General features: G+C 33.1%; 1 protein-coding gene across 1 annotated transcript; it reads right to left on the reverse strand.

Annotated features, from left to right (window-relative positions):
- Window positions 1–716: 716 nt before the first annotated feature.
- On the reverse strand, window positions 717–7,814 carry LOC107877421 (putative protein phosphatase 2C 76). The gene is made up of 4 exons (XM_047393363.1): window positions 7,152–7,814; window positions 6,931–7,046; window positions 6,673–6,771; window positions 717–1,071 (listed from the first exon to the last, which is right to left on the reverse strand). Exons 1-3 carry the CDS (start codon window positions 7,414–7,416, stop codon window positions 6,721–6,723), a joined length of 432 nt encoding a protein of 143 aa, XP_047249319.1. The 5' UTR covers window positions 7,417–7,814; the 3' UTR covers window positions 717–1,071; window positions 6,673–6,720.
- Window positions 7,815–16,555: the final 8,741 nt, after the last annotated feature.

The raw sequence follows: 16,555 nt of genomic DNA on the forward strand, positions 1-16,555 counted from the left end.
CACTTGTGGTTCTAAGCACATGTTTACCAAAAGTGGAGCACAAAATCAAGGTCTCTACATTCCAGTGGAACTAGAAACAAATGATAAATCACTACTAATTGCAATCAACAATCGAACTACAACATTATGTAGAAAAAAACCTATAGGATTGGGCTTTATTCATTTTTTTTGTTCCAAATTCCTTCATTTTATTCTGGTGATTCGTTCCAATAGGTTGGCATAAGATTACTATTTAGCTTTTATTAAATACGGTCTGGTGCACTAAGTCTCTCGCTATGCACGGTCTGGTGCACCTTATATTTCTGTAAGGGATTGTTTCCACGGCTTGAACTCGTGATCTCCTAGTAACATAGTAGCAACTTTACTAATTACTCCAATGCTCTTCCTTCAAATATCCAAATACGAACCATTAATTTTTCTTTTACGCAAAACTCTGATTGATTATCTAACAATAGGTAAAAAAAAAATAAAAAAAAATTTAACGTTCGAATACTAATTACTGTTTTTTTTTTTTATAATACATATAACCTCTGTACTAAAATTATTGAGTTCGGACGAAACAACGACAAATGCGCCAAGTCCGTTGTATAACTCATGATGTAAGGTCTCCTAAGTCATGCTTACGATACTTAAACTAATTATATTGATTAATCAGCAAGTTTTTTATATAGTTTTAACTAACACTGAATCAACAAGCTTAAGTACAATACTTTATAGTTATAGTTTTTTTTTTTAAGAAAAAAAAATAGTTGCACTTTATTGACCAAAATCTCCAACTCAATAAACAAAAAAAAAAAAAAAAAAGTTGAAACACGTATAAGACAAACAAATCTCATGCATACTAAGAACTTTGTAAAACTGTTGATAAACCATGTATAGGAGGTGTCATGATCCCAAGGGAACCAAAACAACTGACAAATTGTCTTTGCTTCCCTCTGAATGAGTTGTTGAGCCAATAATGATGGATCTGAATGGTCCTCTACTTCATTTAGAAAATCCACCACCAAAAACTTGTCCTTTGATGCTAAAGATAGCCAATCAGTGATCTCTGGATCAGCTATGATGCCATATCTGAAAAAATAGCACAGCATTTCCATCAACACTACAACATTTGTATCACTATTACTATTGGCAATCAACAATCAAACTATTGACACTCTCAACTGAGAGATGGGCTTGTACATTTTAAAAAAGAAACCAAGTGATGAGCTTTCAAGAAGCTCTCTTAGTCTTGCGAAGTTCAGTCCTAGCACTTCTAAGGTTTGCAATACTATATATTAAGATACTCAGGTACGTACGCACTATAGGCCGGAAGATCATAGAACAGTGGAAAATCCGGCATGTGAGAGTAAAGAGTAATAGGCCGTGCAAGAAAGAAAAAGGTTTCAACATGAGAATTTTGAAGTAAAAGCCACCTATATATGTAAGTGACACGGGAGATGCAACGATGAAAACCAGGACTAATGGAATTTGTCTGTAAATTCACGCTAGATGCCTGTTAATAATGCAAAATTGATGAAGGATGCTATTTGCTAACTGCTGTCAGCTAGGCAGTGTTTTGGTCTTGATTTTTTTGCTGTAATCTCTAGATTATTTTGCTGTAAGTTCTAGATCTTTAGAGGGTGGTTGTAGTGTGTGGTGGTGCATAATTTCAGCACAAGGATTTTAGGGATATTTCAAGCCTTTTGTATTATATATTTTTGATGTATGTTGTATGAATGAAATCACTACCACTTCTCAGATTTTCTTCCCTTCTTTTCATGTTTGTTTTTTCTCTTTCTCTCCTTCAATTGGCATCAGAGCAGATTGATCTTTTAGGGACTGTTTTCTGAAAAAAAAAAACACAGCAAAGATCACCCAACAAGCTTAACTTGTTCAAGTCTCTTTTTGTCCAGTTTTCTTTTCTCATGGCTTTCATTAGCTCTTCTCTTTCACTTCCTATCTTTAATGGTGAGAACTACCAAGTGTGGGCTGTAAAGATGAAGACATACTTGAAAGGTCTTGGTTTATGGAAGTATGTTGAGGAAGATTAGAAAACCTAACTTTTCAGCAGATTAGAAATCACGAAGAAGAGATTGTAAAAGGTCCAAAAGCCTTGTCTTTCATTCACGCAGCCGTCTCCGAATCAATCTTTACAAGGATAATGGCATGTGAAACTGCCAAAGAAGCTTGGGATATGCTGAAGCAAGAATTTCAAGGGAGTGACAGGACAAGACAAATGCAAATATTGAATCTGAGAAAAGAATTTGAGATGTTAAGGATGAAAGAGACTGAAAAGGTGAAAGATTATATTGATAGGATCATGAAAATTGTTAATCAGATTCGATTGTTGGGAGAAAAAGTAGAAGAGCAAAGGATTGTTAAGTAGGTAATGGTGACACTCCCAGAGAAGTTCGAAGCACAAATCTCCTCAATAGAAGATAGTTGGGATATGTCTCATGTCACGTTGAATGAACTATCCAACGCTCTTTAAGCTGTGGAGCAAAAAAAAGCTTTTAGAGAGGAAGAGAGTTCAAATGAAGTTGCTCTTGTGGATGCTCAAAGGTCTAAAGCTCAGTCTGATGGTGAAATAAAAGGGCAATTAAATAGAAGACATGACAAGGAGAAGAAGGAGCAATATAACAACAAAGGGAGATATAGAAGATCGAAGTATCCACCTTATCCCTATTGTAAAAAGACCAATCATACGGAGAAGTTTTGTTGGTACAGACCTTGAGTTCAATGCAAGGTCTGCAAACAGTTTGGTCATGTAGATAAGATCTGCAAAACAAATCAACCCCGACCAGCTCAAGTCCAGGCAACTCAAGTTGCTGAAAATGTTGAAGATCATGAAGAGAAGTTGTTTGCAGCTTCTATTATTGGAGAATGCAATATAACATCTCAAGATCATGATGTGTGGCTTGTTGATAGTGGATGTACACATCATATGACAGCTAACTTGAATAAATTTGAACGTTTGGACAAAAACTATTTTTCAAAAGTCAGAGTTGGAGATGGCAGACTCTTAGATGCAAAGGGAAAAGGAGCAGTTGTTGTTCAAACTCCCTCAGGTATAAAGCTTATTTCCGATGTACTATTTGTTACTGAAATTAGCCAAAGTCATCTTAGTGTTGGTCAGTTGCTTGATAACAATTATGCCCTATTATTTAAAGATAAAGCATGTGAAATTGTGGATCCAACAGGCACAAAATTGCTCACGGTCAAAATGCTCAATAGAAACTTTTCTCTTGATTGGAAACATACTGAGATTGGAGCTTAGGTCGGCATACAAGATGACAGTTATGTCTGGCATAAAAGGCTTGGCCACATCAATTTTAAGTGTTTAAAATGATGCAAAATATGGAACTTGTGACTGATTTGCCTTCCATAAATGAAAACTCTAATGTATGTGGAGTTTGTCAAATTGCGAAGCTGAGCCAATCACCATTTCCTATGAATCAAGCCTGGCGAGCTACTAAAAAGCTCCAACTAATACATACTGATATGTGTGGATCTATGAGCACTCCTTCTTATAATGGCAGCAAATACTTTCTTTTATTCATTGATGACCTTACAAGGTTTTTTTGGGTTTATTTTTTGAAACAAAAATCTGAAGTATTTGCCGCGTTTCTAAAATTTAAAGCAACTGTTGAAAACCAATGTGGCTCTTTGATAAAAATGTTAAGGTCTGATAATGGGACTGAGTTCACTTCCAATCAATTTAAGGATTTCCTTCAGAAAGCAAGAATTCATCATCAACTTATTGTTGCTTACACACCACAACAAAATGGTGTAAGTGAAAGGAAAAATAGGTCCATTATGAATATGGCTAGGTGTCTTCTATTTGAGAAAGAGCTGCCTAAGGTGTTATGGGCTGAAGCTGTCAATACCGCTGTCTATCGTCAGAGTAGATTGCCGACGAGAGTCGTTGAAGGAAAAACACCATATGAAGCATGGATTGGATCCGAGCCATCAGTCTCACATCTTAAAGTGTTCGGCTGCATATGTTACTCTTATATTCCCGAAGTTACAAGGGATAAACTTGATCAAAGAGCCGATGTTGGAATATTTGTAGGCTATAACAGCACTTCAAAAGGCTATAGAATTTTAAATCCTATTTCACAGCAAATACATGTGAGTAGAAGCGTTAAGTTTGATGAGAATTCTATGTGGGACTGGAAGAATATGGTTGTTTCTCCTTTACGGATCACTAATCAAGAACAAGGTGTCCAAGAAGAAGAATCAATTCCAGATGAAGAAGATTCTGATGATTTTGTAGTAAGAGGTACCAGATCAATTGAAGACATATATAGCAGATGCAATGTTGCTATATTGGAGCCAACAAGTGTAGACAATGCATTGCAAATTCCAGAATGGAGGGCTGCCATGGAGGAGGAGTTCAATGTGATTAACAAGAATGATACGTGGGTGCTTGTACCGAGACCTCACGACAGGCAGATTCTTGGAACTAGATGGGTGTTCAAAACTAAGTTGAACTCGGATGGTTCACTCAACAAGTACAAAGCAAGGTTGGTCGTAAAAGGTTACGCGCAACAACATGAAATTAATTTTCTTGAAACCTTTGCACTAGTTGTAAGGTTTGACACCATCAAATTGCTTCTTCCAGTTGTTGCACACCAAGGGTGGCAAGTATTTCAACTGGACGTAAAGTCTGCTTTTCTTAATGGGTTTCTTGAAGAAAAAATTTATGTAGAGCAGCCTGAAGGTTTTAGAGGATCTGGCGATCAGGTATACTTGTTAAGAAAAACACTTTATGGCCTGAAGCAGGCACCTAGGGCCTGGCATGCACGAATTGATAGTTATTTATTGAATTTGGGGTTCAATAGAAGCTGCGATGAAACAACCTTGTATATCAGATCTCAAACTGATGAATTTCTTGTAGTTTCCCTTTATGCTGATGATCTGTTGGTGACTGGCAGCAGGACAAAGTCTATAATAGACTTCAAAGAGCAAATGAAGAAGGTTTTTGACATGAATGATTTGGCAAGGATGACTTATTTCTTGGGAATGGAGGTTAGTCAATCTTCTTAAGGAATTTTTATTGCTCAGAAGAAATATGCTGCCGAAATATTAAAGAAGTTTTGCCTTGACAAATGCAAATCAGTAAGTACGCCGGCAGTTCAAGGAGAGAAACTAACAAAAAAGGATGAATCCGGTTTGGTTGATGCTTCATTTTTTAGAATTTTGCTTGATTCTTTATTATATCTATCCGCCGCCACGAGGCCTGATATTATGTACGTAACAACTGTGTTGTCAAGGTTTATGCATTCACCAACTGAAATTCACCTCAAAGCAGCAAAAAGAATTTCGAGGTACATTCGGGGCACCATTGATTATGGTCTGTTCTATAAAATAACCACATTTATGGAATTGTTGGGGTTCACTGATAGTGACTGGGCTGGGTCACAAGATGACATGAAAATCACTTCTGGATATTATTTCACTCTAGGATCAGGTGTCATTTGTTGGTGCACAAAGAAGCAAGGGTCTGTGGCTCAATCAACTGCTGAAGCAGAGTACATTGCTGCCCCAGGGGCTGTTAATCAAGCTTTGTGGTTGAGAAAAATCTTGAGTGACTTGGCATTTCAGCCAAGCAAAGCAACAGAAGTCCTTTGTGATAACAAGTCTACAGTTGCTATGGTAAAGAATCCAGTCTTTCATGGAAAGACTAAACACATTAAAATCAAATATTATTCCATTCGAGAAGCTGAAAAAAAAGAATGAAGCTCAGATTCTGCATTGTTGTGGTAAAGACAAACTAGATGATATCTTTACAAAAGCACTACAGAAACAGCGATTCGAGGTTCTTAGATCTAAGCTTGGAGTAACCAGCATTACTTGCATCAAGGAGGAGTGATGAAGGTTGCTAACTGTTGTCAGCTAGGCAGTGTTTTGGTCTTGATTTTTTTGCTATAATCTCTAGATTATTTTGCTGATGGTTGTAGTGTATGGTGGTGCATAAATTCAGCACAATATTATTAGGAGACACGTTTCCAGGATTTTAGGGATATTTCAAACCATTTGTATTATATATTTTTGATGTATGTTGTATGAATGAAATCACTGCCACTTCTCAGATTTTCTTCCCTTCTTTTCATGCCTGTTTTTTCTCTTTCTCTCCTTCAAAAATACCACGAACAAAATACAGTGGGTAGAAATATGTTGTGGAGAACACAACAAGGTCGAAACTGACTTGCTTTTGATAGACTAGAGTACATAAGACATGCCTAACATAAGATAATTTGCAGAGAATGTAGAAGGTTCATTATTATGTGGCAGGTTTCATTGAGGAGAGGAACATCATTACGGACGAATGTAAATACACCTCCAGAAGCCTCAATCCTAGCCCTCTCATCCAACCTATGTGCATTATGATCTCTTGTCAACTCCTTGGCGAGAAGACCACCCGAAGAAGCAGCACCTAATCAGAATACTGTATTAACATCTAAAATTTCAGCAGCAGCAGTAATTGTAACCTGCAATGCTTAAATAATGCTCAAAACGCAAACATCTAGAGTCTTGGCCAAGTGATGTTTGAGAAATACTAGTATCATCTGATCCCTGGGGATGACAATAGCACTACTACTGCCAGTACTAACCCTAGACTATTTTAGCATAATAAGGAATAAGAAAGGGGCATAACAACAAAAGAGAAGAAAATATGACCCTCACCGGCTTCATGTGAACAAAGAAAAGCCTTTGAATCACCAACATTAGCAACTAAAACATGATTGTCGTGTACCCCGAATAATAATTCTCTTCTAAAGCAACCTACAGATCAATGTGAACAACCAGATCATTCAAAACTGAAAAGACAGAAAATATACGACAAGTTATGTACTTGCCTCGGAGAATTCTGCATCGATATCATGAATAGTTGTTACTAATGAAGATTTTATTAATTCAAGATTGCTCAATACTGCCATTGACCTTGAGCATGAGCTTATCCAAAAACACATCGGATGCCATCTGACTAGCAACATGTCCAATATGACCATCAAAGACTGCCACCGCGCCAACCGCCACCTCTTCAATGCCGTCACGCCCTATATCATGAAGTGTATCAGCTAATACACAAATGTGAGTATGCATGCATGCATAATAAGCTTATTAAAGTAAACACGAAAAGTGCAAACCAATAAACATATTACCTAACAAAGGGAACTTAAGATTAACGTTACATGTTACTTGATCCTCCTGATATAATCTTCTTCCTTGGGAAGTAGCAAAGTGACAGTTTTGAGTTGGAATAGGGATGGACAGTTTTAACAATTCTTCACTCAGATCTTCTTCAGATTCAGCCTTAGAATTTGAATTATCAATCCCAACCCTAGGGTTCATAATAATCCCGACAAAGCAGGCCATAAATAATCCAAATAACATAATAATAGTCCAAACTATCTTCAGTTCTTTCATATCTTTGCCTCTGGAAAGAAAAAAAAGAAAACCAGCAACAGCAGTAGCAATTGCTAATTAACCGGAAGAACCCTAAATCTATTGTACTATAAGATTAATATTTAACTTTTATTGAGGGCAATCTGGTGCACTAAAGCTCTTGCTATGCACGGTGTTAGGGAGAGATAGAGAGATGCAACTGTAAGGGTTTTTCCTACAGCTGTAAGTGTTTTTTTTACTTCAACAATCTTCTGATTTTTATTTTACTTAGGACTTTGATTGGTCATCGAAAACAATAGGTAAACTTTTTTTTTGAAAAAATAATAATTAGTGTAAATATGATATGTGGTAAATTATTAAGTTTGCCACTTGGTTATGACTAATTAGTGAATATTTTAATAGTTATATAACTCATAACAATCTTCACAACTATTAATATCGCTTTCTTTTAACACAACTGGTTCACTTTAGAAATAATTATTTATCCTTTTCTTTTTTTTAACTTTCATACTTGTATCTTTTTAATTTGGCAAATCACCTTCTGGACCCTTGTGATATGTCGGTTTTGTAAGTTGGACACTTCTACTTACATGTTTGTCATCTGAATCCTTGAACTCATTAAAAAACAATATTTTACACCCTTTGACTGTTGACCTCGCCTATGTGGCATTGAAATGGTGACTAGGACAAGGAGAGTGTAGTCATTCACCTGAGGGTGCGAGTGGGAGTCAATTTTTAGCCAATTTTACATTAAAATAATTTTAAAAAATATTTAAAAAAATAAAAAAAGGATCTATTGTTTCCTCCAACTTTTTTAATTTTTTTTTTAAAATATAAAAATAATATATTTTTTTTCTATTTTAAAAACTCTTCCCCACTCCACCCCAGCCCATCCCCACCCCCACCCCCACCCCAGCCCCTTCCATAAAATAATTTAAAAATTAAAAATTAAAATTTAAAAATAAAATAAAAAAAGCTCTTTTTTTTCCTCCATCCTTTTTAATATAAAAATATTTTTAAAAATTTAAAAATAATATTTTTTTTTAAAAAAAAAAACCTTCCCCACTCCACCGCAGGCCGTCCCCACCCCACCCCTCCCCCAACCCCCCACACCCCACCATCCCCGTCCATCCCCTCCCCACCCCACCCCACCCCATCCCTAACCCCTCACACCTCACCAGCCCCATCCAACCCCTCCGACCCCACCCCTCCCAGCCCCATCCCCACCCCCAGCCCCTTCCAGTCCCCCCCACCCACCCACCCCCACACACGTTCACTTTTTATTTTAATTTTCCCTCTCAATTCAATTCTTTTCATTTTTTTAATTAAAATTTAAATTTGAAATCTTTTTAGTTTTTTGGAGATTAAAATTTAAATTTATATTGAAAGTGAGAGATAGTAAATATTGAAAAAAAATTAGTGAATTTCGCTTGAAAAAAAATAAACTTTTTGTGAATTTGTTAAAAATATTCAAATTTAAAAATAAAAAATTTATTATGTTTGTATATATGATTTTATAGTTAAAAATTTAAATTAGTTGGAGAAGAATTTTAATTATTTGGAATGGATTTGATGTTTAATTTGTGAGCAAAAATAAAAACATGATTATTCAAATTTTCTACAATTTATAATTTTTTTATTTAATTAAATTAATTTTAATATTTAATTTGTTATGTAGCATTTTAAAAATGACTTGAAATTTAATGTAATACTTTTTTTTTAAATGATGTGGCAGACATGTCAGGCGTGGCTGACGTGGTAGCTGACGTGGGGGAGAGTGTTTTACACTCACCAAAAAAGGGTTTAAAATATTGTTTTTTAGTGGGTTCAAGGGTACAGATGACAAACATGTAAGTAGAAGTGTCCAACTTACAAAACCGACATAGTGCAGGAGTCCTGAAGGTCATTTTGCCTTTTAATTTTAAAGGATGTCTCAAGACTTTAAAGGGACCATCACCCTTCCTATTTATTAGCAACACTAATCTATATCTCTCTCTATATATATATATGTACCAAAACAGTGGTATATTTCGGTATATTTCAATAATATTATATTTCACAAAGATAATCAAAGATAATGGTCCAAAACAGTGGTATATTTCAATATATTTCAATAATATTATATTTCACAAAGATAATCAAAGATAAGAAACGAGGATATATTTCAGTGAATAATGATTGATTTTTTAGTATATCAGTTTGTAAAACCTACTCAGTACTCCCTCTTTCCTACTATTTCTTCATGTTTATCATTCTTATAGTTTATATTTTCCCCAGAGTTTTTTTTTTTTTTTACTTTACCCTGTTCATCTCTTCCTCTTAATCTATGTTCTTAACATCTTACTTCTGTAACCACACCCCAGAAAATTTTTGTCTGGCAGCTAACACTCGTCCTTTATCTATTTTACAGACCTGTTGGACTATCAAGGCCAGAATTCCTAGGAATTTACAAGTTAATCCATCATTGTTATTAAGAAATTAAGAGGCTAACCATATACTAAGGGTAAGAATTTTATAGATAATTTAATTTACATGATTTACAAAAATATGTAGAATAACTTTAAACATGGATATAAGAACATGAGTTTAAATATTTTTTGAGGGGAAAATATGTAAATAAGAACTTACATGAAGTAACTAGGAGAGAGGTTTCCCTTTCGGGAACCCCCTTAAGATCGAATAGAAAACTTAGAGCTTTTATTTAAATCACAATGATACAAAGTTTATACAAGAAAGACTGGCTTAGATAAGTTTTTTGGGAGGAAGGGTTTAAACATTTCAAGTAGGTTTTGAAGTTGGTTGATTTCACTCTACCTTTCTTCTAAGAAATATACGCTTTTTATAGGCAAAAACTAGATAAAGTAGTGGTTCTAAGGATTACTACGTGGCCTAAACACATGTGGCCGACACTTAAAGATAAGAGATAAGAAAGAATCTTTAATAATGTAAGCCGGGTACTCTTTTGGGCCCCATCGTCACATGCATTATTAATTCTTCTTTCAGACTTATTTTGACGCGTGCTTCAACAGTTTTTCTTTCTTTTGGAAAGTAGTGATAAAGGAAGCACTCTGACTACCCTGATTATTACAAGACATAAAGTGGGCATCCCCACCTGACTACACTAGCTAATAATATAAATTGTATATTGTCTTATGTATCCAAGTTGTGCAGGGCAATTGAGTCGAAGCTCATTCCTGAGTCATCGTCTTCATATGGATCCTGAGCGTCCTGGAAGTGTGCAATACTATCTTCTTCGTATGATCTTGCTGAATTATTATCTGTATTATTTATCTCTGGGACAATTCTGTCTAAATTAGTGGGCTGTCCGTCTGGCTGTCCATTCATATGTTTATCTTGTGTCTGGTTGCTGAAGAATCTGTCTAAAGTCTGTTTAATTATAGTCTCTATTGTTTCATTTTTTCTTTTAGATATTAAAGTCTTCTTTAAAATCTTATTTCCTGATCTTGTTAACTTATTTTTTAGAACACCCTTCATTTTCACTTTTTGGCAAAGTGATAGCCGTTAACGGGTTTGATTTGTCTTTACCGATCATCGTTTGAACTGGACTAGCTGTACCAACATCCGGTACAGTGAATTTCTGAACATTTAGTGGAAAATGCACACCCTTCTCATCCATTTTTTGAGGAGATGGAGAACTCTGAGTCTGAGTCTGTGTTTTTGCATCCGTTTTGCTTACATTTGTCTGCTGGTTGAGTCTTGCTTCTAATAATTGTATCTGCTTTATTAATCTAGCATTTTCCACGAGGAGTAATTCTTTCTAGGCATTTAGTTTCTTGAAATTCTCCGTCATTGAAAAACAATGGTTGCAGAAAATAATCTTTCCAGTCTCTTTTTGCAAATTATACTGAGGTATTTGATCTGGATTTTGTCTGAGTGAAGGAGATATATAGTAGTTTGGTCCTAAATATCCTTTAGCATGATTGGTGGCTTCGGTAAAATCATTAAAACCTTTAAAAAGAGGGGCTTTAAAACCTTGTATTGAATCTAACACTTCTAACCATGTTTGGAAAATTTCGTTAGTTTTTCCCTGAATGACTACATAGTATTTAAACCTAGGCCTACTCTTTTCTGCCATGTAATGGCATAAAGAGTTCATGGATGCCATAAAATGATTACGGTTTTGTTTATTATAAGAGATCCAAAGGTTATCTACTAAACACCTTTAGAGTCTATCTAAAATGTAATCTGGTCTTACTCTAAAAGATATGTTACTCTCAGGGTAAGCAATTAAATTAAATGGTCCGAAATGAATTCTTTCCATTGTCTCTAAAGATTCTAGTGGTCTAAAATTTAAATTACCTAACATTGTCTGTTGATACGACTCTGAAGACGAAGCTACACCTTTGCCTTTGTCTGCAGGAGGTTGTCCTGTTGGTCTCATGCTGAAAACAAATGAGTGAGATTAAACTTATTTATTTATTCCCAGTTGTAGTCTACTTAACTGGTCTGCTAATTCGTTTTCTTTACCTTTTATATGTTCAAATACTATATTCTTGTAAACAGATATGGTGTCTGTAAAATTTAGCCATCTTCTTCTACTACTAGTTTTATCATTTATTTTTTGATGAAATTTAACTATAGCTTCACAATCTGTTCTAACTAAAATTTCTTCTTTATTTAGAATATATAATTTGAAACTATTTAACCCGTATATTATAGCTAATACTTCTAGGTCTATAGCACTCATGTTTCCTTTTTCTTTATATGCCCCACTCTGATATCCACATATTTGTTCTTCATTTTTATTACTGTATTTATTAGGTTGTGCTTTTAAGATAGCTCCCCATCCTAAATCACTTTCATCTGTTTGAATGATTAAATAATCTGATTCTAATGGAATTTTTAGATCTGAAATATTTTTAATTTTTTCTTTTATTTTTTGGATTAATTTAATGTCTTCTATATTGAAATTTTTCTGCCCTTTACTACCTGTCTTTGCGTATAATGGTCCTGCTATTTTTCCTAAGTCTTGAATAAAATTTCTTGCATAATTTACTAATCCTAGAAATTTTTGTAAATCTTTTGTCTTTTCTAATTTATCTGGCATTTCTAATACCTTCTTTGCAATGTGTAGTTGGAGTTTTACTTTTCCATTTCCTAAAGTTATTCCTAGAAAATTAATATAAGTCTTACATAATTCCATTTTCTTTTTACTTATTATTCCATGTTTAATCTGAAAATTATTTGTAAGTGTCCTAAGTGTTCTTGCATATTTTGATTGAATACCAAAATATCATCTACATATACTAATATGAAATGTTTATATTCTCCAAATATGTTATCCATCTTTCGTTGAAAAATGGGTGGAGCTGTCTTTAACCCAAACGGCATAACTAACCATTCAAAATGTCCACCTGGACATGTGAATGCCGTCCATTCTATGCTGTCTGGGTGCATATACCTTCAAGTCAAACAGATAAAATTTTACTAAAACAAAATAATACCATAATAGAGTTATTATTAGACTTACACAAAAAGATAAACATCTTAATTAAAGGCAAAGAAACTCAAAAACCTCTCCAGGAAGAACCAGGATTACCTGAACTACATAAGAAAATAGACATCTTAATAAAAAATAAAGAAGTCCAACCAAAAGATAACTTTGAAATAGACGAACTTATTAACCAATTAAAACGAATTGAATTAACTCCTAAACAAGAACGAAAAAATATAATAAGAAAACCACAAAAATGAACTTTCTATCAAATAGACGGAGAACCATCGAAAATAATGAAAGACAAGGAGAGAACTTAACGAAATAATAGATGTAGACAAAGATTTACAAATTTTCCAACAACATCAATTAAAATTATTAAATCCTAAAACACTATATAACGCAGGATATTTTTCTACAGACAATCAGTTATATAGACATTATAGGGAAGAACAAATATTGGCTATAGGAGAACATTTTAAAATACTAGATTTAGTAAATGCTAATTCCTTAAGACATATAAAAAATAATAGAATGATATTGATGCATATGGGGTTTAATTGTTAAAGGAATAAAAGGTCTAACTAGAAAAAATCTAGGATCCAAAGTATTAATAACAATATATGATGATCGATGGTCAGACATTAAGAAGTCAATAATAGGATTAACTGAAGTAGATATGACAAATAATGGAGGAATATTCTATATAAGTCCAGACTTCCTAATGAACTTAAAAGAATTTGGAAAAAACATTAAAATAGGAATCCAAACTAAAGGGTACGAAGAAATGAATGGTGGAAATAATTTATTAATGTGCATAGGGTTTATTGGAAAATTAACTTTAAGTAGTAATATAAAATTTAAACTAAAAGTAAATGATGTAGTTGAAATAATGGGAAATAAAGACATAAGTTTAATAAAACCAATAAAAATAGACCCCGAAATATATGCAGGTTTAGAATGAAATTTAAACAAATTTACTAAACAAAAATTTTTTACACCAGACTCTCATCTATTATATACTACAAGTAAAGGAGAAACTTCGGTCAGGTTTAGAGAGAAGTGATAATTTAGGATATAGAAATAACAAATCAGTCCTTGAAAGAAAAGATGAAGACATAATCTCTATATTAAGTTCTACCATCAGTTATAAATATGTGGTATGCTTCATAGGTCAAGAAAAATATTTATCTTTTTTCTCCTATTTTTGAGTTTTTTCAATATTTTACAAGTCATTATATTTATGAAGAAAAAAAAACTGCACATTAAATAAGGAAAATAAATGGCTACTAATTGAACAATTTATTTTTGTCTATTCATATTCTATTTTTCATATTATATGTAATCTTTTTATTTTTTGGGAGGGTATTATGACATGTTTTTTTCTCTTCTCCTTTATTTTCTTTTTTATTTTTTTGTTTTAGTTTTGTTTTATATCTTTGATTTTAATGTATATTATCATCATCTTATAAAAAAGATGGTGTAGATGAAGTTGTTTGATATAAAGAGGTAACAATAGCATTTCATGACAATATTGTCATATGTATACTAATGTGTGACTTAAATCTCATTCTTGGTATATTTAGTGTCTTGTTGGTATATTTTATTTTTGATTGACTTTGATTCTGTTAATATTTAAATTATAATGCAAACTTTGAATGTTGATTACAAAAATCTAATCTTTCCCTCTTTTTGCAGGTTACTTATTGTTGTCAAAATAATGATTTGTTTTTAAGTTGAAACTGTTTATCCAATGGAAGGTTTAGTAATGCAAAATACAATTTATTTGGTTAGACATTAAATTTTTCATTCGTTTGCAAGTTGAAATTTGTTGTTGGAGGGCGTGCTCCTTAATCAGTCTTTGTTTTGAGCTCTTAGTGTAGAAAAAATTTTAGTAGGAGCGATATCTTCGAATGAATCCTATCCGGTGTGAATCCGCATTAATCGGACTCGAATGGAGGTTCCAAGTACTATATGAGAAACTTAAAAAAGAAAAAGAAAAACTTATCGCGGGAGCGAGGTTTTTAGGTCAAATGAATTCGTAATTGTCCCATACTGAGATGGTACATACTCTTCGATTTTTAGAGAACTCAAATAAAATAGAAATAGAAATATCAATTTATCAAATTATTGTTCTCCATAGCTTTTACTTAATGCTAGGCATCTCAACAGTTTCTCTTTATAAAGAAAGATTTTCTCCATCTTGTTCAAATATATATGTTACAGGCTTAGACTTTCGTCTTCCCTAATTATTGTTACAATTCATTAGCTTGCTATGATGGATATATATTGCTTATATTATTTTATAGCGTTCTTCTTTATGTCATTTTTTGAAATGCTTAAAGTTTTTTAAAAAACAAATATATAAGAGGTGAAGTTCACTTCTTTATGGCCTCCAATTGTATCTAATTTTTTCTTATGTTTTTTTTATATTGTTGTCTCCATTTCACTATATAATGATAACATAATAATCTATTTTAAAGTATTTTTATTTTTCTTAAATAATTTATTTAATAAGTCATTTTCATAACTTACTCCACTTCACATTCCCATAACTTCTATTATAATAATATTCATTAATTTTGTGCTTTTAACTCACATATTACCATCTTTATAACTCATGCTCTTAATAATTTTCACTAAAGAAAATTAAGAGTTGTAAATGGATAATTAAGAATCATCATATATACAATATTTCAATTCTACATAAAAAGTCTTGTGTAGTTATTTTAATCTTGTAACGTATAATATTGTACACTTCAAAAATGTATGGAGAAGGAAGTTATGAAATGTTGAAGAAGGTTTTGAATTTTGTTGATAACCCGGTACGGTGCAGAGGAATTATGGGTATTTACACAAGGATCTACTTAATTTTTTCATGCTTTTTTATTGAAAAAAAATAATTATTTCAAATTAAAATCTCAACTTCATTGAATGTGAAATAGAAATGAAATAAAATTGTTATTAGAGAATGTATTTTAACTCATTGATAAAGAATATACTATCAATCATTTAATAAATATTAAATTATTAAATTTTCTTTTCTTTTATGAAACGAAAACATTCTTCATAATATAATTATAACAAGTTATAATATTACAAATAGATAATAAATCTAAAGTGAATATAAAATTAATCGAAAAATATAATTAATTCTTTAGCACCGAGCGAAGCACGGTTAGTTTCCCTAGTGGTATATAAAGCCGTCAATATGGGTCAGCCCCATTGGGACGGCCCGACCCAACCTGTAATTTGATGGAGTTGGACTTCAATTTTTGTAGCTTATTTAAGAACAGAGCTTTTTAGCCAGGCTCGAATAAGCTTGTGGCCCATGGTGCTTGAGCAATGTGGGTTGGGCTAACCCGTGGGTCAACCCACAAGTCAAATACATGCAACTATTTAAATTGCTTATTAGTATTTTTATTTAGTTCGAAGAATATCATGTCAAAAGTTATTTAATTTCACTATTAGGAGTATTTTTTGGGGTAGTGGAGACTTGATTAACAAGTATTAACACTATGTGATATTTTCTGGTAATATTTAAGTTTATTAAAATTATAAAATATTATTTTTAAAAAAGTAGGCTGACCTGTGAGGCTCGCAGCCCATTGAGTAATGGTGTGAGTTTGGTATTTTTTGGCCCATTATTTTGATGGACCAACTCAGTCTGACCTGTCAAACTCACAGCCCATGTGGGCTAGTCCA

Source organism: Capsicum annuum, chromosome 7 (assembly GCF_002878395.1).
Source record: "Capsicum annuum cultivar UCD-10X-F1 chromosome 7, UCD10Xv1.1, whole genome shotgun sequence".
Lineage (NCBI taxonomy): Eukaryota > Viridiplantae > Streptophyta > Magnoliopsida > Solanales > Solanaceae > Capsicum > Capsicum annuum.